The 23,104-nt window shown below is 35.2% G+C and overlaps 1 protein-coding gene across 1 annotated transcript in view; it reads left to right on the top strand.

Moving 5' to 3' along the window:
* Positions 1–20,780, top strand: part of LOC107747391 (microtubule-associated tumor suppressor 1-like) — a 56,815-nt gene extending 36,035 nt beyond the window's left edge. The window contains exons 7-15 of the mRNA XM_016561857.1: positions 6,846–7,072; positions 13,437–13,503; positions 15,952–16,166; positions 16,494–16,599; positions 16,718–16,791; positions 16,946–17,041; positions 17,625–17,741; positions 19,558–19,655; positions 19,767–20,780. Coding sequence (XP_016417343.1) covers positions 6,846–7,072; positions 13,437–13,503; positions 15,952–16,166; positions 16,494–16,599; positions 16,718–16,791; positions 16,946–17,041; positions 17,625–17,741; positions 19,558–19,655; positions 19,767–19,974 — 1,208 coding nt within the window. The 3' untranslated portion in view covers positions 19,975–20,780. The remainder of the gene's footprint in view (positions 1–6,845; positions 7,073–13,436; positions 13,504–15,951; positions 16,167–16,493; positions 16,600–16,717; positions 16,792–16,945; positions 17,042–17,624; positions 17,742–19,557; positions 19,656–19,766) is intronic.
* The last annotated feature ends 2,324 nt before the right edge of the window (positions 20,781–23,104 follow it).

Raw genomic sequence — 23,104 nt, 5'->3', positions numbered from 1 at the left:
ATATATATATATATATATATATATATATATATATATATGTGCCAAATGCGCAGGGACACAGTGTATTCAAATTGGGCCAGCAAACTCAGACATTCATTACAGCCTTCATTTTTTTATCTATTTATCCATCTGGATTTGATGGCTTGCTTTGGACTGGTAGTTTTCATCCCTCATCATGCGATTTAATCTAAACACAGCCGCTGGCCTCATTCTTATAATTCCAATCCAGATTATTTATTTATTTATCCTTCTCATTCTGTGTGTATCTCAATGACAGTGTGTGCACGAGGAAACTCTAAAGTAATTTTTTTTTTTTTTTTTCAATTTACGGTGTAGAAACATTTCTTGTAGTAAAATATGTCCTTGTTGTTGTTGTTTTGTTTTTTTTAAGTGAACTGTGCTATTCATTTCTAAGTGACTTTTGTATACAATTTCTGTTTAGCGAATGATTAAACAAGTGAAAAAAATTACTTAGATTTACAGGTAACAATAGGGACCAGAGACATGGTGGTGGGCGCTACTAATTTGTGACAATAAGCAACCATCATGTTCCTGAGTTTGGGTGGAAACAGGATATCCCAAGTCTTTAATATCCAAAGGGATCCACAGAAAATCCAAATGCATGTGTGTTTTTGTGTGTGATCACACTTATCCTCTTCAGATACTCCCTTTGACTTTCCAGTGAGCCAAAGCCCTTGCCTATACCCCATTCCTAACATTCATATCTAAAGAATTAATAAACAATAAACTAAATAGTTTGGTTTGAGGTTGTGATTATGGTGGTATGTCATTTTACCACAGGCCCTGGTGTCGCTCTCTCTGTGCAGCAGCCTGGCCGCTTTCTGTCTGTCTTTCCAGCCATGCTCGGATAGGTAACACCACCAAACTGTCACGAGAGATCTCATTTAGTCATCTTCCAGTCGTTTAGACTGGGAAATATTTGCTCCATAGCTATATAATTGGAATAGTTCAACACAAACAAAAATAGTGCATGGTAAAAATGTAAAATCTACATTAACTGCTTTCTCTTGTCAAAATCGTTATTTAATATGACTGAATCAACCAACAAAAGTAATTTACTATTTTTATTTAACCATTTATCATTTTAATACCATGTTTTTGGACATGCTCCAAAGAATATATGATATTCTATGATATCCCTGTTGAAAAATCCAGCATATGCTGGTTGATATGTTTTGAAGCATGACTGCTGGTTTGAGCTGGTTTAAGCTGGTCCTAAGCTGGTCATGAGCTGGTTTAAGCTAGTCATGTGCTGGTCCTGAGCAGGAGCTAGTTGCTTAGGACCGGCACATGACCAGCTAAGGACCAGCTTAAACCAGCTCAAACCAGCAGCCTTTCTTCAAAACATAACCAGCATATGCTTGTTTTTTCAACAGGGATACCAGATTTTTTCACTGTGGCGTGGTACCTTCATAGTACTTTTTGTTCACAGTAAGGATTTTTAGGAGGGTCATTTTAGGTTGAATAACAACAAAAATATGTAGGTAGACCTGAATTAAACTAAATTAACAAAACAAGAGTTTGCTTATGTAATATTTACAGTACTATTCAGCGCATTTTTTAAAGGAATGGATACTTTTTATTCACCAAGGATACATTAAATTGATCCAAAGTGTCAGTAAATACTTTTACTTTCATATAAAAATATATATTTCAAATAAATGCTATTCTGTTAGACTTTCTATTTATCAAAGAATCTTGTAAAATGCATCACAATTTCCACAATATTAAGCAGCACAACTCTTATTATTGTCAACATTGGTTGCACAACATTACTGTGATTTGATCAAGCAAATGCAGCCTTGGTGAGCTTAAGGTGTATCATTAGAGAGTTTCCTATTGCTAGATGAAACTATGTCACATTTAGATTGAGAAGATGTGCCGTGATGTGTTTGAATGTGTTTGGTCTCCTTTTGAATGTGTGGCACTGCTTCTGTCTAAGTGACATCATTCTTTCCATTAAGCAAAACGCTGAAACGTTTATTCAGGCTTTCCTTCAGAGCGGGTGCATAATTTCCTCATCTGCCTTCCAGTAATTATGTGGAAGAGTGGAAGCCTTTATTTTTTTTCTGTGGAGGCTTGCGGTTTGCTGGTTGTACGAGTGTGTGTGTGATGTTTAATCTTGCAGTGTAATGAAAAGAGGATTGCTGAGAGAAACAACAAAGCAGCACAACTCTTATTATTGCCAACATTGGTTGCACAACATTACTGTGTTTTGATCAAACAAATGCAGCCTTGGTGAGCTTAAGGTGTATCATTAGAGAGTTTCCTATTGCTAGATGAAACTATGTCACATTTAGATTGAGAAGATGTGCCGTGATGTGTTTGAATGTGTTTGGTCTCCTTTTGAATGTGTGGCACTGCTTCTGTCTAAGTGACATCATTCTTTCCATTAAGCAAAACGCTGAAACATTTATTCAGGCTTTCCTTCAGAGCGGGTGCATAATTTCCTCATCTGCCTTCCAGTAATTATGTGGAAGAGTGGAAGCCTTTATTTTTTTTCTGTGGAGGCTTGCGGTTTGCTGGTTGTATGAGTGTGTGTGATGTTTAATCTTGCAGTGTAATGAAAAGAGGATTGCTGAGAGAAACATCAGCATCAAAGGAGCACCACTCTGTCTGTTAGCATAACCATGAACATATCCGGCCTGGGTGTGGACACGCTTGACGAAGCTTATGTTTGGACGCCTGTGGTTGAGCCCTACTCAGTGTGTATGTGTGTGGTAACTAGCTACGGTCTGTCTCCAGTGGAGTGTTTGGGGGACAGCAATCACAACATGTCTCCTGTCACGGTAGACCATCATAAACACTTATTACGAGGCCTAGACTGCACACTGATTACATGCTACTTATGGACTTGCCGTGTTCACACACAGACGCGCACACAAGCAGAGACTATGTACACTATCCTTCATTTTACACAGCATAGTGATGACGTTTAATTATTTTGTAATCTAGTAAAGCCACGTTCTCTATACTGTACACCTAAGTTCATATATATATATATATATATATATATATATCACCAATTTCAGTAAACTTTTAGAAAGCATCAATCAAACACAAGACAGTGGATAATCAAATAATAGACAATGCAGTCAATACATGAGTTTTAGATTTATCTATCATAGCTTTACGCTGTCTTATTAGACATGCTACCATGGTAATACAGTACCATATTTTCCATTATTATTATTATTTGTAATACATGTTAGTACCGTGCTTTTGTTTGGACATGTACCATAGTGGAACTATCCCATAGCTAAAGAAAAAAAATTATCTGGCCAAAATATATTTATAAATATATTTGAATCATTTTGTACGTATATCATTTACAGTTTTAAAGGTTTAGTTTACATTACAAAATGTAATATATGGGCAAATAAAACATTTGAGGTAGTGTTACTTTTTGTTTTTAGATATTTACATACATATGTATTTTGTGAATTTCAGAATTTACAAGAAATGGCCAAAATATAATCTAAAATTTAAAATGATAAACTACAATGTATTTAAAATACATTTTGTTTGAGATTTTATTTATTTATTTATTCAGAAGAAAATATATGATGTAAACAGTCATATTTACTTTAAAGGTTTGGTTTAAATTACAAGATGCAATAAGGGGCAAATAAAACATTTGAAATAAAGCTACATTTTTAAAATGTTTTTTCAGATTTTGTTACATTTTAGAAGGTACAAGAAATGGGCAAAAATATAATATTAATAAAAAACTCAGATGATTTAATATATGTGCCATTTAAAATTTGTATTTTTGGACATGTTCCATGGTAATTTTAAAGAGTACCATGGCATATAAATGTGGTAATCTTTCCATAGCATGGTATAGGCCTATATAAAAGTTATCATCCAATACCACAATAGTACCACTGCACAGTTTTGTAAGGGTATTGGGGACAAAAATCTGTGCCACACTGACATCCATAGTAGCGGAGTATCTGAGGTCAGCAGTGATGTGATCAGAGCTGATGACACAGTCCTGTGGGGTGGCAGATTGTGCAGATGTGGTCATGTGACCACAGGCAAGGGCACTGTTCAGCACTGAGTTACAGTTGTTTAAGGACATTACATTTCATCTCAAAGCACACATATTCCCTCACATCACACTGAGCCAGAAAAAGACTGCAGCAATCTCTCTATTTCAAGCCTGTGTTTAAATAACGTAACAGAGACATTCGTCAGAAGTGATCTTTGCATTATACATAAAGACTTCCAGGTTTAGAAGAAAATAGTTTTTGCATTAGGTATAAAAAAGAAAGAGGAAATATCTGACCAACGAGCATTTTAATGATTGGACATTTATCATAAATAGGATAACATATTTCTATTTATTTGATTGGATAAAATTCATAGTCGAAATAAGAAAAGATTAGACATTTTTTTTATTAAATCCACAACATGCCTACTGAGTGTTCTTATTCTTTGATGCACAAAGCAGAAGAGAACAAAGAATAATATTAATAGTGTGTGTATTTGTGTGTGTGTAATTTCTACAAGCGGTTGACATTATATTGATATTTTGACACTTCACTTCAAAAAGTCTCCTTTCATTAAGAGTGATAAATTATTTGTAGATGATTTGTTGTGTAAATTAATTTCTACAAAAGCTATACGAAGCTTGAAAGTATGCTCTAAGGGTCAACTACAGTGAAAATATATCTACCAGCAGGGGGCATCAGAGAGACTCTCTGATTCATGGAAGGTGATTTAAAGGGATAGTTCACCCATAAATGAGAATTCTGTCATCATTTCGCACAGATCTTACAGCTATATTCAACGACATTCAGTATTCAGCTGAGTCTTCTGAAGCCATACAGCATACAGTGATGACTAGGGGTGAGAAGATTCCCTCGTTTTCTCAATTCATCGAAAACAAATCTTGCTAATGCATATACAATGATTTTGAAACATAGATTTTTGAATCATGAATCATTTCTTTTGATCAAGAATCTATTTAAAATGCTGTAAATGATTCTATAAAGTATCATTCAATATTTGTAAATATATAAACATTACAGTTTTTACATAAGCAGATTATCGGAGACATACCGTTGTTTGCATATAAGATGCATTAGGAGCAGCATTTACATAATCCTATATGCACTTAAAAATTACAGAATGAAATTACATCTCATTGTGAATCGGACTGAATCAAATCATTCGGAATTTACAAAAATCTTTCCTTAAACAAATTGAAAACCTACACTCTCAGAAAAACTGTACCAAAGCTGTTACTTGGGTGGTACCCTTTCAAAAGGTACTAATATGTACCTTTCAGATTCTGATTTGTAAACTTTAGGTACTAATATGTACCTTTAAAGTACTGATATGTACCCTTTGGGTACAAAGGTGTACTTTTGAAAAGGTACCATCCCACTGACAGCTTTTGTACATTTTTCTGAGAGTGTATGAATCGTGAATAAGATTGATTTTCCACACTCCTATAGTAATAAAGTGATTTGCTTTTTTTTTTTTTGGGTGAACTGTTTCTTTAAGGCCAGCTGTCCAAAGCAGTCTACTACTAGGGAATGAGAGTTAAACTACATCAGCAATAGCTAATATTCAGTTTGTACTCTTCACCTCTTCACACTGTTTGTGCGTCTATTGTGGTTACTTGGCAGATTTGTGTGTGGGATATCATATTTTAAAGTTGCTTGGTAAATACAGATTACATTCAAACAAGGAGTAAATTACCATCTAAATTACAGTTCTTGTTAAATGTCATACACAGACCGGGGAGTTTGACAGAAGCCAACCAAATACCAAAATTACACATATATCCAGCCTTCATCTGTCTTTACCCTCATGTTTAAGCTTTAAATATCTAATTAAGACAAAAATAAATTATACATGTGGAATTTACATGTGAAGCATTGACAGTATTACACCTAGTTTACACATCATTTTTCTAATTCTTGTATAATAATTATTATACATTTTATGACCTCATATATAAATATAAAAAAAACATAATCAAAAATACTTATTTCTCTACATCTCAGATGTGTTATTGCTCAGTAGGCAGTTTGAGAATGCTTATAAAATTCAATCAATAGTCAGTATTCTTCACAGATTATGGGAAAACCTTACTTTGACTTCAGTTAGCCTATAGAAGATAAGACCAAAATGCACTCTCAGTACACACACACACACACACTCAATCTCTCTCTCTCTCTCTCTTTCTAATGCACTTTTAATGTGCTCTCTGGACCTTAGTGCATTTTCATTAAGATGCAATCCCAGCATGCACTATGATTTTTTTTTTTCAGGATCAACACAAGAGAGGGCGTATGTTATGTGCTGAGTTTGTTGCTTAAAGCTTTTGTTGCACAGCTTTCCTATTAGTCATGTTCATTTCTTTCTTATGATACCATTAAGATAAAAATATTTTTCTAGTGTATGGGTGTGAATGTTCTTCTCATAAGTGCAGTTTTTTGCTTTCACTTTTACTGGTTGAATTTGAGGAGTATATGTGATTCTGGACTGTGAAATCATGCTGAACGTAATGACCACACTGAACACACGCTCTTTTACAGTGGACAAGAGCTCCAAAGGGCCCAAAACTGCAGGTGCAACAGCTGGACGGACACAGCAGCACAGCTCAGCTAGTCAAGGAAGACCGACGGAGGAAGAGGAAGAGAAAGATCTTCGTCTTCAAAATGAGAAGAAAAGTCAATGCATCCTGCATCTCCGTAAACTCATTGTTAACGGCAATGACTGGAAGCGAATTTGAGGAGTATATGTGATTCTGGACTGTGAAATCATGCTGAACGTAATGACCACACTGAACACACGCTCTTTTACAGTGGACAAGAGCTCCAAAGGGCCCAAAGCTGCAGGGGCAACAGCTGGACGGACACAGCAGCACAGCTCAGCTAGTCAAGGAAGACCGACGGAGGAAGAGAAAGAGAAAGATCTTCGTCTTCAAAATGAGAAGAAAAGTCAATGCATCCTGCATCTCCGTAAACTCATTGTTAACGGCAATCGGCGACTGGAAGCTCTCGCCCTGGTTGTGCAGCACATCTTCAGTGAGGTTGGAGAACTTTACTGTTTAATTTTTGTCTTTTGTCTTTTTTTGTCTAGATGTTTCTTTGTCAGGTTTACTCCCCATTCATTTTCTATTTTTCTTTTTTGCCATGGTTTTAATATATAGATATTCAGCATATTACTGATTTTTTGGCAGAGTGGTCTTTGGCAGAGAGCTGTGCAAAATGGTGTTTTATATATCTAATTTATCATCATTTAAGAATACAGCAAAAACAGTAATTTTGTGAAATGTTTTTACCATTCAAAATAACTGTTTCTGATTTGAATATATTTTAAAATGTAATTTATTCCCATGTTGGCAAAGATGATTTTTCAGCAGCCATCTATCTAGTCTTCAGTGTCGCATGATCCTTTAGAGATCATTCTGATATGCTGATTTGGCGCTCAAGAAACTTCTTCTTTTTAGCAATTTTGAAAACAGTTGTACTACTTAATGTTTTTGTGGAAACCAACAGAAAGATCAAAAGTCACAAAAATCTTTTGTGTCATTTTAAATGTCTTTACTGTCATGTTTTATCAATTTAATGCATCTATTGCTAAACAAAAGTATTAATTTCTTTCAGAAAAAAAAGTAATTGTACCCAAACTTTTGAACTGTAGTCTGTTTAACATCATTAGACATATCTTATATAATGAAGTCTTGACTATTCAAATTATCTTCAATCAAGAGATCTTTGTTCCTCTGTTCCATTAGTGAGATTATAATTGCAGGTATCTCAAATTATCATTTCATCCTTTGAAAATGTAATTGGGTCAGATGCAATTACAAACATCTGAAATGTAATTATGGATAATCAAGCATACTACAAGGGCTTGTCATAATGTATGTGCCTGTCTGTTTTGTCTACAAAGCAGATAAGTAGGAAATGTTTCATATGGTGGTACCATTAACCAGCATTTCCAGGTGTGTTGAAACTAAGAGGGCTCCGGGGGGATGTTCTCTCACATTCACTCTAGATGTCATGCATGATTTAGGTTAGTCAGTAAGCCAAGTTTGACCTAACCCCTTCACATGATCTCTTTGCAACCCACCGAAACACAGGTTCTTCTATTCATTCATGCTCATCGCCATCAGATCCACACGCTACTGGGCCTCTTTAGTTCGATGTTGCACTTGTGCGTTGATCTCCCTCCTTTAATTTACTTCTTACTTTTCCACCATTGTTCTGGAAATGGAATGTGGCTTCAGCGCAGCTTCGGTAGCGACTCAACTTGCACAATATAAGTTGAAGAGGAAACAGTTGGCCTCTTTGGGGTCTCTTTGACTAAATGTCAGAGCCATCAAACTCTATGTATACAGCCTGGCATGATCAGATATCTGGGAGTGTCTGTAAAAGCCCTTTATTTCGTGATTGGCTGTATCCTGGATACAGACTTGCCACAGTGCTAATCTCCATTCACCTTCTTTTGGTTTGCAAATATTTGCAGATCAAAGGAGCTGTCAATCAATTACTAGGTGTAACTAAGTATTTAAGGATTCCCATTGGTCTGAATAAATCAACCATGAGGTAAACACTCTACCAAAAACAATAGTAAGATAGTAAGTCACAGATTTTTATTCTCTTAGGATGTCACAGAAAATTGTTGATAAAACAGAAATTACAATTAACAAGTAATTCAGTTGTTTTTTAAAATGTTAAGTCTCATGTATTTAGTTTGCCTAACCAGTAAAACTTAATAATTAATCACCGGCATTGACATGTCCTTGCCACACTGCTCACGGCTTATTGAATGCCTTTTTAATGCTTTAACATCTTGTTGAGAAGTTTCTCAAATGTTTGTGTAGACTAATAGACCACTATCCACTATCGCGTACAGACTTACTTAAGTCTTAAATACATCCAATTATACAATGTCAGCTTTGATCATTCTGAAACCTCTGTGTGTGAGAGTGAAGTTTCAAGCCTACTGTTCATTTGATTGGGGAGTTTAGTAACACCCTACCGTTTTGCATATTGGTTTATCTGACAGAGTAGGTTTGAGCGTAATCCCGCCCTCATGGGCCCTGAGGCAGAACCACTGACAGTAAAATCATCTAGACGCACAATGTTGTACTGAATCATACACTACACTGTCTGATAATGTGTGATCATCTGAATACAATGTCTTGTATTTCCTGCATGACTGGCTGGAATAGTTCTCGATTTTGAATGTTGAAATTGATTGAGGCCAGAGAGGTAAAAGCCTGCAAGAAAATACAAATGTAACATCCACTCAAATAGAAGTGAATTAAGATATTAGAGATTATAAAAGATATTAGAGATCATAAAAAGTACACCAGAATGGACTGGTGCAGATAGGTTGGAGAAAGTACTGGCCCACTGACGGCAGCCAAAAAAGGCGTTCCAGAGGTGGAGAAATGGATTACATTTTGTTGAAAGACTGTGACAACAAATATTTGTTCTTTGAAATAATGTGCACCCATAAATCATGCACAAGGCTAGGAATGTGTATTAAGAAAGTGAATAGGGTCAATTTTGATTTCATGTTGACTTTAAATTTACTCTAATCTGCCTGAACTCATATCTAGGTAAACACTATTAGCTAGGTTTAAAGTTGGGAACTTAAATAGGCTTATGTGAGCTAATGTTAGTGTAACTATGTTAATGGGTTACTCAATGTGCACCCCACACCCAGTCTAGTAATCTTCACCCCAGGCGTACAATTAAACCCAGAATCCCACAACTTACTTACTTACTTTCTTTCTTTCTTTCTTTCTTTCTTTCTTTCAAATTTCCATTTTAGCCATCTCATTCCATGCATTCCTTGGTGTCCTATATATAATGCAAATTTGTCATCTTATCTCCTTATCTCTCAATAATAGCAAGCCTTCCCACATCAATTCTTCTTATCAAAACAGCTTAAAAAAAACACCTAGGATACTTCACAAATTTTGCACTTCTACTCCAGAAATCCCACATACTGTCTAGAAAACTCAAATCTTTCACTTTCTTTCCACTCATGAAAAAAGGGAGACTTTACTTTGGGGAAACTTGACAATTGTAGCCCTTGTGTCACCCACAGTGATTGATAGTGAGCACAGAGGAGGTGGGATGTTGCTGTGAGGAATGCACCAGCTGCTACTGAGCCCCAGGGGGCGGGGTTTGGAGAAGGGGTGTGGTTTATTTTCCCACCTCACTGCTGTTTGGCTGATAACAGTAGAGCAATGTTTCTCTGTACCCACCCACTACTTTGCACTTTACCATATTTCATAGAATATAATTGCATGGTATTTTTGACCTTTTTTTTTTTTTTTTTATGGAAAATACCACTGTGGAAGTGTCTACTAAAAATGTTATATTTCAAGTAAAACTAGTTCAAATAAAATTTGTTCAAGCACATGCAAATGGGTTGTTTGCTTGTGCTTGAGCTGTCATCAAAACTATTGCATATGGATTTTATTAAAATCTAACTTTGAGCAAATACCTCATTACTTTTTAATTTAATCATTTTTTCCCCTGTCTAATTACTCATTTGTTCTGATTCTTCATGTATTTTTCTTACACAGCTTTGCAGACTTGTGGTCTTCTGCCATGTAACGGTTCCCATGTTGACCATAATATTATATAAGCTCCAATACACCAAGCACGATCTCATTTATAGAACAGCCATGTTATGTAACTCTGATATCACCTTTGGACTTACTTCTTGTACCCTGGAAAAATGTGATTCATCTATTATTTTGGTCTCAGTATATCAATAAGAACCAATCAAACTGCTTGCCCATAAAAAAGAAATATTTTCTTCATAACCACAGAACCCACTTTTCCACCTACTCACTCTTTCAACATTCATCTTTCCATTTTCTCTTATCTGAGTTTCCACTCCCTCTCTCTTAGGAGGAATACGGGAGCAGGTCTGTGATAGGGAGGGAGTTGTTTCTAATGCAGCGTGCCTGGAGATTGATGCTCACAGACCAGTTTTTAGTGTAGAGAAGGAGGAAAGTAGTTGAAGATTGTTGGGTTGTTTGACTGGTAGGGGAGAAGAGAGAGCAGGAGCGTGAGTTTGAGGAGAAGATGGGCTCCTCCGGGAGCAAACCTGGCCTGAAGAAGCTTCCTGGCTCCAAGAAGAATCAAAAGGTGCAGTTTAGTTCCTTTGAGTGGTTATTTTGCAATTACTGGTATTGGCAGATTTACTAGTTGCTACTCTGTTTCTCAGTAACTTCTTTCTCAAAGTGTAGGTCTGTTTTGATTCTTAACTTCCTGCTCATCAACCAAACCATTGTTAATCTTGATAGGTGATTCATTATGGTTTGTGATGGCAGTTGTGTGTCATGTGTTGTGCATATGGAGTAATCTATTTTGTTTGAGCTTTATTTATGTTTCCAGTTTTTCAGTTTGTGCATTCAAACTTGAAGTGCACAATCACATGCTTGCTTTTTCCCTGAGTCTGTAGAAGGTGTTCTTTGTGTGTTTTGCCCATGCAAAGTGTGTTTTTGTATAGTTCAGTGGTGTAAACCTCCTGTCCTCTTATCCCAGACCATGAACCCGAGTGTATGTGAGTACAGTAACCATAACAGGGAGTTTGACTTCAGTTTGGACGTGAGGTTTGTGTGTCAGCATGTTCTGTTAAGTTTGTCCATCACGTGTTCAGCAGTCTCTGACAGTCTTTATCACAGAACATAGTAATCTCAGGCCATGTGATCTTTGGCTATGTAGAGGTTACTTTAACATTAAGCGTCACTTAATCACAGACACACACACATATGTCTTTCCTGGAACATTTAAATCAGCCTCACACTGACCCTTGATCATGCCTGCAGATAAGAAACTGATTGTGATGGTTCTTATCCAACAACAAAAACCCATTCTGCCAGTACTGACAGTGTCCAGCTGAGAGTCACACATAATGCATGATATCATTGCAAAAGAGTGTTTTATTCATAACTCTGATCAAATGTGAGTGTGTATTCATTGTGTAAAGTAAATCAAGAAGTGGCTTGGTTTTTTTACAGTATGTTTGAGGTTGTATTGAAGCATGTCTTGAATGTTTTCTAGGTTTTGGGGAAATTTTAATGCGTGGCCTGCAGTGCTGTTGTTCTTATTCTGTGGACCACTGGTGGTCCATGACCAGAGAAGTTATTGGCTGATTAAAAAACAAATGCATCTAAATTAATAATTATAATAGACAAAGAAGTAACAACATTACGTTAAATGACTGATTAATCAATTCATAACAATAAAATAATTAACAAATTATGTTAACAGTAATTTGGGATTAAAATATGTTCTTGTTTAACAAACAGTGGGCTCATAGAAGTTCACTGGCTGTGAGTGGAAGTAGCTAATTTCAATGAAAGAAGAATTTGCAAAATATTTGGTGGTTTCCCCCAGTAGCCATTATTTTGTTATCATCTGTATTTATATGCTTATTAATATTTTGAATTCGCTTTTATTTTTATATTCTCAGTTTTCATTTAAATTTAAATTTTTAGTATTTTTTGAGCTTTTGTCTTTTTATTAGTTCTTTTAATATGTAGCTTTTATATTTTATTTTATCTTTAGTTTTAGTCATTTTAGTGATTCAAATTCATTTTATTTCAACGGAAATGTACATTTTCATTTAAGTCGTTAATCTAATATTTAGATTTTATTTTACTAACAAGTTTTTGTTTAGTTTTAATTAACAGCACTGTCCCCTAGATTTGGTTTATTAGGTTGTTTTTCATTTTTATTAAAATGTTTCTAAAAATGTTTTAAGAACCATTGCATTGTGACAATCTATACTTCTAAAAATATTTAAAACAACACATTCTTTTTGGTATTAAACATTTGTATGATTAAAAAAAAATTATGCACCTTTTATGACCTTACATTATTTTTACTAAATGTAATATTTATTCTTTCAAAAATACATTATTTTTTAAAGAATATAAATTAATCTTTTCCTTTACAGTATATAAGTATAATACTATATGTGACCCTGGACATAGAAAGTCGTTATTTTTGTTTTCTTTGAGCTTCTAAGAACTTCATTTGGACAACTTTAAAGGCGATTTTCTCAATATTTAGATTTTTTTGCACCCTCAGATTCCAGATCTTCAAATAGTTATATCTCGGCCAAATATTGTCCTATCCTAATAAACCATACATCAATGGAAAGCTTATTTATTCAGCTTTCAGAAGATGTACAAATCTCAATTTCAAAAAATTTACCCATATGACTGGTTTTGTGGTCCAGGGTCACATATATTCTTTTACCTAAAATCTTTCTTTATGTTAGACATTTTATTCTTTTACCTAAAATCTTTCTTTATGTTAGACATTTTATTACCAGCTATGCTTTTAAACTTTCTTGATTTGTTTGAGTGACTAATTTTTGGTTTTGTTTCTTCTGTCATTTATTTATAGCGTGAGGTGGCAGTCAAACAGAGGGAAGAACTTTCTGTCCAAATCAACAACCTGCGAGAGCAACTGGGTAAGCAACACATGTCCAGTCACACACAGAGACTTGGTTATTATGTCCCTTTTCAAGGCTCACAGACCATAAGCTTTCATCTTGGTTAGATAGCTGTCATGTAACAGGTGCTTTTATTCAGAGTGACTTGAAAAAACACTAATTGTAGGGAAAGTCTCTGTGAGAAACCTTGGAATAACTGCCTTGCTCAAGGGCACAGTTCTGATAAAATAGGCCTGTGTGAATGTCTAGTTTCGGGGTCACACCTAGTTGGAATTGCAGAATTTGTTAACTGCCTTGCTCAAGGGCACAGTTCTGATAAAATAGGCCTGTGTAAATGTCTAGTTTCGGGGTCACACCTAGTTGGAATTGCAGAATTTGTTTTAGCACGTTTTTTTTTTTTTTCTTCTTACGGATTATTTACCCAAGCCGTATTTAACCGTATTCACTCAACTCTTCTTTAGAGAATGTTAAATTCTAGTGATCTATGTATTAATTCTTTGTCTATATTATCATTAACACCACTTAGCCTGTGTTTGAAGCTTTATTACCTTGCTGTGAATTGCCAGTCACATATTTGTTCTTGGATGATATTATTCTCTACATTCCAGAGTGAGGCTGTTTCATGTTTTATCCTGCTGAATTCTCTGTTCTGATGAGCATCGTATTGATGGAAGTGTACAGCTCATTGTTTGTAAATTGGGAAACCGATGTTAACAACCACACGGCAATCACATTCCACCTGTTTTATTACGCCCTGTAGACGTTTGACTGCCTTTTATTGTGTTTGGAGTTGGTGTATTTATTTGAATGTGTTAGCAACAAAATACGACTCCTCAATCCATTCGTACCTTGAACACAAATACGCACACATTCTTGGCAAGCCTGGGCACACACATTTCTAATGTTGTAGAACGTTAGGGTTGTGCAGCTTGTTATGTTTAATTAGTCTGGCCTTACACACTGTCATGGCCTTTGGCTTCAGGACAAGTGTGAGGGATGTGTGTGTGGTGTATGAGGAATGTTTCACTCACACTGGCTCCTGTATGCAAGTCTGAAGGTGCAGTTGGCCAAATGACACTCTGCTCCTGGTTCAGTCCTCACAGAATTCAAATAAATAGTTATCCTGAGGCTTCAGAAACACATGCATGCTAGGCTTGATGTCCATTGAAAATTTGAGAGGAATCCTAACTGCACTCCGCAGAATTTGTAATTATGTCATTTTAATGTAAATGTACTGATAATTAAATTTTTTTAAGAATAGAATTCTGAATACAGTATGTTCTAGATTCAAATCTTGATTTTACAGAATATTTAGCTAATTAAATTAGTTCCATTCTAGATTCTATTGATACTTTAGGGAATTAAACCATCAGCATGTTCCAGATTATACTGGCTGAATAATAATAATAATTTAATAAATTATATATATATATACACAAAATTATAATTAATTATTATTATGGAATTTATCAATCTTTTGAATTAGCTTTTATTTTTATATTTTCAGTTTTCATTATTTTAATTTTAAAGTTCTGGGATTTTTGTTATGTGCTGTTTTTATTTTTTATTACTATTTTTTATATTTCTTTTTAGCTTTAATTTCTTTTTAGTAATTTTATTACTTCAACTTAACTTATTTTATTTCATTTCTAGTACAGTTCTATTCTACATTTCTATTTTTTCTAGAAATGTCTAGAACATTTCTGCTCTATTGTTTTTTATTATTTTATTTAATCTTTATTTCAGTTAACAAAAACAATTTTCAGTATTTGTAACTTTTAGAAATGTTCTTCTGTTTCAATTTACACTAGGTTCAATTCTAGTTTTTATTCTCTTTGCCGAATTAAACCCATGGTTCATTCTAGATTTTGTTATATTCTACTGGCTCTTTAGAGAATTGACCATCAAAACTTTCTAGATTTCTACATTTTTAATTAGCTGAAGAGTCCGTAGAATCTAGAATAGAATTCTGACAACTTAAGGAATTTTACCACCAGTACATTCTAGGTTCTATTCTGGATTTTACTGACTCTTTAGAAAATTGACCAACTGGTGGATTCTATATTGTTTTGTCTGAACCATCAGAACATTCTAGATTCAATCAAATTTAAAATTTGCCATACAATAGTCACAATCTAAAAATAAAATAAAATCTAGAATGTACTGATGGTTTTGAGAATCTGTTCAAGTTTCTATCAAGACTAATACCAAATTCTTCAAAACCCTAATTCAGACCAAGGCCTGTCCAAAAAATATTGTTGTAAACAAAGAGAAAATCTATTCCAGCATTAAATTCAAGTAGCCACGGTATGTTAGATATGGATTAGTTGAATCCAAGACTTAGATCCAGACCAAGCACTAAGACAGCCACATTTATGTAACTCTTGAGAGTTCTGAAGATCAGGACCACAAGGTTCAAGAATCATCTTCTTCCTAACATGCTCCTCTCTATCACTTAATTCCCAGGTAACTCCGTCTCATGTTGTGAACAGCTGGAGAGAGAGAAGGAGGAGGTGCGTGTAACTTTGGAGGCATTGTTTCAGAAACTACAGGAGCAGCATCAGACAGAACTACAGCAGCTGGAGGAGCGGCTGAAGGACTTCTACTCTGCAGAATGGGACAAGACCCACGAGGCCTATCAGAGAGAGGCGGATAAATGCAGGGCGCTCATGCAGCAGCAGGTAGGATCTTACCTGGGCTTGCCTCTGCTTACATCACACAGAAATCACAAGTGTCATGTAATCATGTTAAATCGGCTCTAATCACGCAATATTACGTCTGGTTTATTGTGAGCGCATTTTCTGAAAGTGTGAACCGTTTGTTTTTAATGCTTGTCTTTTTAAATTAATTAATTTAAAATTGTTTTGACTGTGAAAAAATGGCATCAGTTACTAAAAACATTTTTTACGTGATGGTGCATCTGCCCTGCAATACCAACCAGTGCAACTTGAGCAAAAAATAAAGTACATTTATTGTTTGATGAAGATGAGTATGGTTTCCACTGACAGGTGGAGGATGTGAGGAGCAAACAAGAAGCACTGAGGAGCCAACAGGAAGTGGCACACACTCAGCAGATAGCAACACTGAAACAGGAACATGAGACTTCACTTGCAGGTAATTTCACTCATCAAAAGGCCTATTGTTTATCCTTTCATTACATGTACTGTATTTTACATGTATCTGTCATCTGTCAGATGAGGAAAATCAATCCTTTTTTTTCCCCATTTTCCAGAGCTCAGGAAGGCTCATGAACAGGACATGCAAGAACTTGATAAAACACTCAAGGAGTCTGAAGCCATGCTCAATGTATGCATCGCCGTCTTAACATGCAAATATGAATTAACTTACTTTTAATCTTCAAAATGTATAGTATTCATATTATGCTTAATTTGCAAATTGAAAATAATGTGTATATGCTTTTTGGTAATTGTTTATTTAATCACTTTTCTCTCCCCTACAGGAGAAAATTCAGACTTTGACAGCAGAAAACAAGGCTTTGAAAGAAAGACTAAGAGAAGAGGAGGAACGGAGGAGAGCTCTGGCAGACAAAAGTCAGGTAAAATTTGCAATGCTTTTGCAGTAATCTGTATTATTCACAGTATAACCACATTGCTGGTTTACAGTTAGTGTAATTGAATTTAAATCATTTTTTTCTTTATGGTTTTTTGTCATATTTATTACTTTTTTAATATTTCTATTAGGCTTATTTATTTTTATTCAATTTTAGTTGTATTAATTTTAGTCCTTAAATTTAGTTTCACTTAGACGGCATTTCTAATTTTTAAAATGTAATGCATTATTTACGTTATTGTAGTTCAGCTGTTTTTCTATTAACAAACATGACTGTTAATAGTTATAAATAACAACACTGACACCAAGAACTGTGTTCTAATGCAGTCCATTAGAAATGTTTACAGTTGTGTGGTTCTTCTGTTCTTATTCTGGTGTGCTTGTCAACAACAGCATCCCCAACCGTAGTTTCAAGAGGGCTAGTGGGACATCTGATTGACCATCTTGACCATGTAAAGCTAGTTACTGTGACCCATGCCAAACCTGTGACCCGTAGAGATGCTCCATGTATTTCTTTGTAGTCCCAGATGCCGTAAACACAAACTGAGCACATTTTTCTCTGTGTGCAGAAGGACGCTCACACACTGTATTTGGAACAAGAGCTGGAGAGTCTCAGAGCCGTGCTGGAAATAAAGACCAACCAGATACACCAGCAAGACAAGAAACTCATGCAGATGGACAAACTGGTGAGAATATGCACACATGTAATAAATATGCATTAGATGCCCCTGTAGCTCCCTCGTGGCATTATGAGCCCATCAAATTCTGGTTACATTTGCCTGTATCACTGGATCTATAATTATCCTTTGCCAGGTCAGCTGCCTTCATGTCAAGTAGCTTCCTTATATTCTTATTACATAATTTATGTCACTGTTAGATATTTGTGAACATGGACCACACACAAAACCAGTCATTAGGGTCAGTTTTTTAAAATTGAGATTTATACATCATCTGAATAAATAAGCTTTCCATTGATGTATGGTTTGTTATGATAGGACAATATTTGGCTGAGATACAACTATTTGAAAATCTGGAATCTGATGGTGCAAAAAAATCAAAATACTGAGAAAATCGCATTTAAAGTTGTCCAAATGAAGTTCTTAGAGATGCATATTACTAATCAAAAATTAAGTTTTGATATATTTACGGTAGGAAATGTACAAAATATCTTCATGGAACATGATCTTTACTTAATATCCTAATGATTTTTGGCTATTGCTACAAATATACCCCAGCGACTTAAGACTTGGTTTTGTGGTCCAGGGTCACATTTACTGATTAATCCAAAATGATGCCTTAAAGAATAGTTCACCCAAATTGTTTAAAATTAAAATGTCTTGAATGACTGTACAACACAAAAGAAGATACTTTGAAGAATGGTTTTGTCCATAATGAAAGTCAGTTGAGTCCAAAATGATATTGGACCTTACACCGATAAAAATTATTTTGTGGTGAAGTAAATACTACAGAAAAACAAATACAATTTCTACATGAAAAAGTTAGTTCAGGCAATAATTTAAAAAAAAAGTTAATTCTATATTAGTACTCAATTCAAGCTAGTAGAAATTAAAGCATAAATATCAATGTTATAAAATTAAGTAAAACCTACTCAACTTTTCTGATACTGGTGTTCACATAAACTGGGACATGAATAATAAATAAGTTTGATTTTGTTATTATTTTTTATTATTTATTTATTGCTGTTTTCCAGCTGTAGTCACTCTGTTTTATCATTGCTTTTGTTGTCAGGTTTACTAACATTCATTTTATACTCAAAATGACAACATTCATACTCAAAAACGGTCAACAGAATGTTGCTGTCATTGTGTATTGTGTACCAAGTATTGAAGTCTCTGTGTTCGGATGAGTGCTGCATTATTAATTATGTAGATATGCTGTCTTAGATGTTTCTGAGTAAAAAAAAAAACTTTAAAAGCGTGGTTTAATTCAGTGCTATATTCAGTAAAATCACAGAGAGCCTTGACTAAGTAAAAAATACTCAAACTATTATTGGTCAAGCTAAAGTTACTTATTTTCTTTGTTAAATTTACTTAACAATAATTAATAATAATTTGACTTAATAATTTGACTTAATTCTATATAATTATGTAATATTTACTTAATTTCTTTATGAACGTTAAGTTCAACAGTATGTAGATTTTATTCGACAATAGCAGGTAAATTGTACAGAGCAGTAACAGTAAAATTTACTTAAAATGTGTTGGTGCAAATTGTTACAAAGATTTTATCAAGTAAATCTTACAAGTTTTATTTTTCAGTGTACTGACTGTATGCACAAAAACAATGATAAATATAAAATATCTTTTGTGTTCTGCAGGATAAAGAAAACATATTTTTGTAACTTGCCACATTTAAACTCCTAACACAGAGAAATCTATAAAGACAAAAACTGTAATTTTTAACTTAACTTTGGGTTTACCATTGGTATAGCGTCTTTTTGATGAATAAATAATACATTCATGTTTTTAACGTTGTTTACAGATTGATGATAATTTGAAACTGGAAGAGTGTTTAAAGAAGGTCCAGCAGGAGAACGAGGACTACAAGGCTCGGATGGACAAACATGCTGCACTTTCAAAGTAAGTAGAATTCTTTTGTGTATTTCTTGGATCCAGCATAGCATTTTCTTTATAAGATCAGTGTATTCTATTTTCAAAGTGGAAAACTTTTTTTACCTTGTTTGACTGTAGGCAGCTCTCCTCAGAGCAGGCCATGCTTCAACAGACCCTACAGAAAGAGTCAAAGGTCAACAAACGGCTATCTTTGGAGAACGAGGAGTTGCTGTGGAAACTACACAACGGGGACCTTTGCAGCCCTCGACTCCTCTCACCCTCCTCTCCTTTCCACTCGCCTCCAAACTCTGCCTCCTTCTCCACAGCCCCGATATCACCCAGATAACCTCTGAACTCTGACCACGCTTGCCCAGAGGCACCTATGGACCTTTTGGCCATTTTATTCCTATAATAGGACTTGTACAGTTTGTAAAGGCTTGTAAAGTTTATAAATGTTCCCTTTCCAGTTAAAGACAATGATGCACAGTTGCACTTCTAGATCAAGGAATTGCCTTGTTCAGTTACACGCTTGTTTGTTCTTTATTGTCTGTCTCTCCCTCCTTCAATCTCTTTCACAAACATACACAAACATTTCTCTGAGGAGGGAACATACCTCAGGGCTTGTACATAAAGTATCTCTTCCTCGGACTGCCATTTTCTGTTACTTGTGCTCTTTTATCCTTTTTTTTATTTTTTATTAAAATGTTTTGTGCATAGTAAGTCAAGGTGTAAAGCTGTCATTTTTTTGTATGCTGACAAGAACACTATATGATATTTGCAAAAAGGATGGAAAACAGAAGTCCTCTGTTTGCTTGGATTGACATTTTACAGCATGAATACAGAAAGGAAAAAAGACATTTCAAGAAAGAAGCTTAAATCTCAACCACACCTCTGAACTGCATATACTGTAGATCCAGATCTCTATTCCTAATATTGTGGAATGTATTTACTTCTCTCCCAACCTGTCCAGTGGCCCACACATCCAGAATGCTTAAGGTGTGAATGTGTCCCTATCTCAACCACAGTGCCCTTTGCTTTATTTTTATTTTTTTTAATTAATGCATAACATTTCTGGATGTTTATCTATTATACTGTATTTCGTATTGTTTATTTTAATGCAAACAGCACACAGGGTTTATTTTTTGAAGTTTACAATTTCTTTAAATAAAGTACATATATACATTCGAGGAAATATAAATAAAAATATTACAAAAAAAGATGTTTGTGAACTCAAAGCTTTCCACACAATTTTATCTTAGTTTGACCAAGAGAGCATGATGATGTTTTTTTTTACTTTATACATAATTCTTATAATTTTTCTTTATTCCACGACGTTTTTAAAAAATAAATAGAATGTGTTTTTATACTGCTCTGATTTGAAATTAAATTGACAGTGTCAGTGTTAAGGAAGGGATAGTCTGGCCAAAAATGAAAACACTTTTGGCTCCCATTGACTTCCATTGTATTTTTTTGTACGTACAGTAAGTCAGTGGGAACCAAAACAACAATTTTCAAAATATCTTATTTTGTGTTCCACAGAAGAAAGAAAGTCATACAGGTTTGAAACGGCATGAGGCAGAGCAGAGTAAAATGACACTTTTTATTTGAAGTGGACTATCACTTTAACCTATTCTGCCACCTTGTGGTTAAAGCTAAAACTTTCACTGTAAATGGAACGACAAATCACGCGAGAGTGACATCTAGTGGACATAATTGGAAATGCGAATTGAACAAAAATATATTTTATATACAGGTACATCTCAAAAAATTAGAATATCATGAAAAAAGTCAATATTTTTTGTCACTCATTTCAGAAAGTGAAACCCATATATTATATAGATTCATTACACATAGAGTGAAATATTTCAAGCCTTTATTTCTTGAAATTTTGATGATTATGGCTTACAGATAATGAAAACCCAAAATTCAGTGTCTCAGAAAATGTGAATATCGTAAATAAGTTCAATATTGGAAAGTCATGGTGTCACACCCTAATCAGCTAATTACCTCAAAACACCTGCAAAGGTTTCCTGAGCCTTTAAATGGTCTCTCAGTCTGGGTCAGGAGGCTACACAATCATGGGGAAGACTGCTGACTTGACAGATGTTCACAAGGAGGGTAAGCCACAAAAGTTCATTGCTAAAGAAGCTGGTTGTTCACAGAGTGCTGTATCCAAGCATATTCATAGAAAGTTGAGTGGAAGGAAAAAGTGTGGTAGGAAAAGGTGCACCAGCAAAAGGGATAACCGCAGCCTTGAGAGGATTGTCAGGCAAAATCCATTCAAGAATTTGGGGGAGCTTCACAAGGAGTGGACTGAGGCTGGCATCAGCGCATCAAGAGCCACTACGCACAGACGAATCCTAGACATGGGCTACAAATGTCGCATTACTCGTGTCAAGCCACTCCTGAACCAGAGACAACGTCAGAAGCGTCTTACCTGGGCTGTGGAGAAAAAGAACTGGACTGTTGCTCAGTGGTCCAAAGTCCTCTTTTCAGATGAAAGTAAATTTTGCATTTCATTTGGAAATCAAGGTCCCAGAGTCTGGAGGAAGAGTGGAGAGGCACAGAAACCATGTTGCTTGAAGTCCAGTGTGAAGTTTCCACAGTCAGTGATGATTTGGGCTGCCATGTCATCTGCTGGTGTTGGTCCACTGTGTTTTCTGAAGTCCACAGTCAACGCAGCCATCTACCAGGAAATTTTAGAGCACTTCATGCTTCCTTCTGCTGACAAGCTTCATGGAGATGCTGATTTCATTTTCCAGCAGGACTTGGCACCTGCCCACACTGCCAAAGGTACCAAAAGCTGGTTCAATGACCATGGTGTTACTGTGCTTGATTGGCCAGCAAACTCGCCTGACCTGAACCCCATAGAGAATCTATGGGGTATTGTCAAGAGGAAGATGAGAGACACCAGACCCAACAATGCAGATGACCTGAAGGCCGCTATCAAAGCAACCTGGGCTTCCATTACACCTGAGCAGTGCCACAGGCTGATTGCCTCCATGCCACGCCGCATTGATGCAGTAATTCATGCAAAAGGAGGCCCAACCAAGTATTGAGTACATAGAAATGAACATACTTTTCAGAAGCCTGACATTTCTGTTTAAAATATCCTTTTTTTAAATTGATCTTATGTAATATTCTAATTTTCTGAGACACTGAATTTGGGGTTTTCATTATCTGTAAGCCATAATCATCAAAATTTCAAGAAATAAAGGCTTGAAATATTTCACTCTATGTGTAATGAATCTATATAATATATGGGTTTCACTTTCTGAAATGAGTGACAAAAAATATTGACCTTTTTCATGATATTCTAATTTATTGAGATGCACCTGTACGTGTTGCTCCAGCTGTATGAACACAGATGCGTAAATGCTGCTGCAAATATGCTTAATATTTCGCTCCTGCAAACGATGCAAAACTGCTAACATCTTTTTTTTTTTTTTCAATTAGCATACCAGGTAATATACAAA

Source organism: Sinocyclocheilus rhinocerous, unplaced genomic scaffold, assembly GCF_001515625.1.
Source record: "Sinocyclocheilus rhinocerous isolate Xijiao unplaced genomic scaffold, SAMN03320098_v1.1 scaffold829, whole genome shotgun sequence".
Lineage (NCBI taxonomy): Eukaryota > Metazoa > Chordata > Actinopteri > Cypriniformes > Cyprinidae > Sinocyclocheilus > Sinocyclocheilus rhinocerous.
This window is presented reverse-complemented; position numbering and strand designations above follow the sequence as displayed.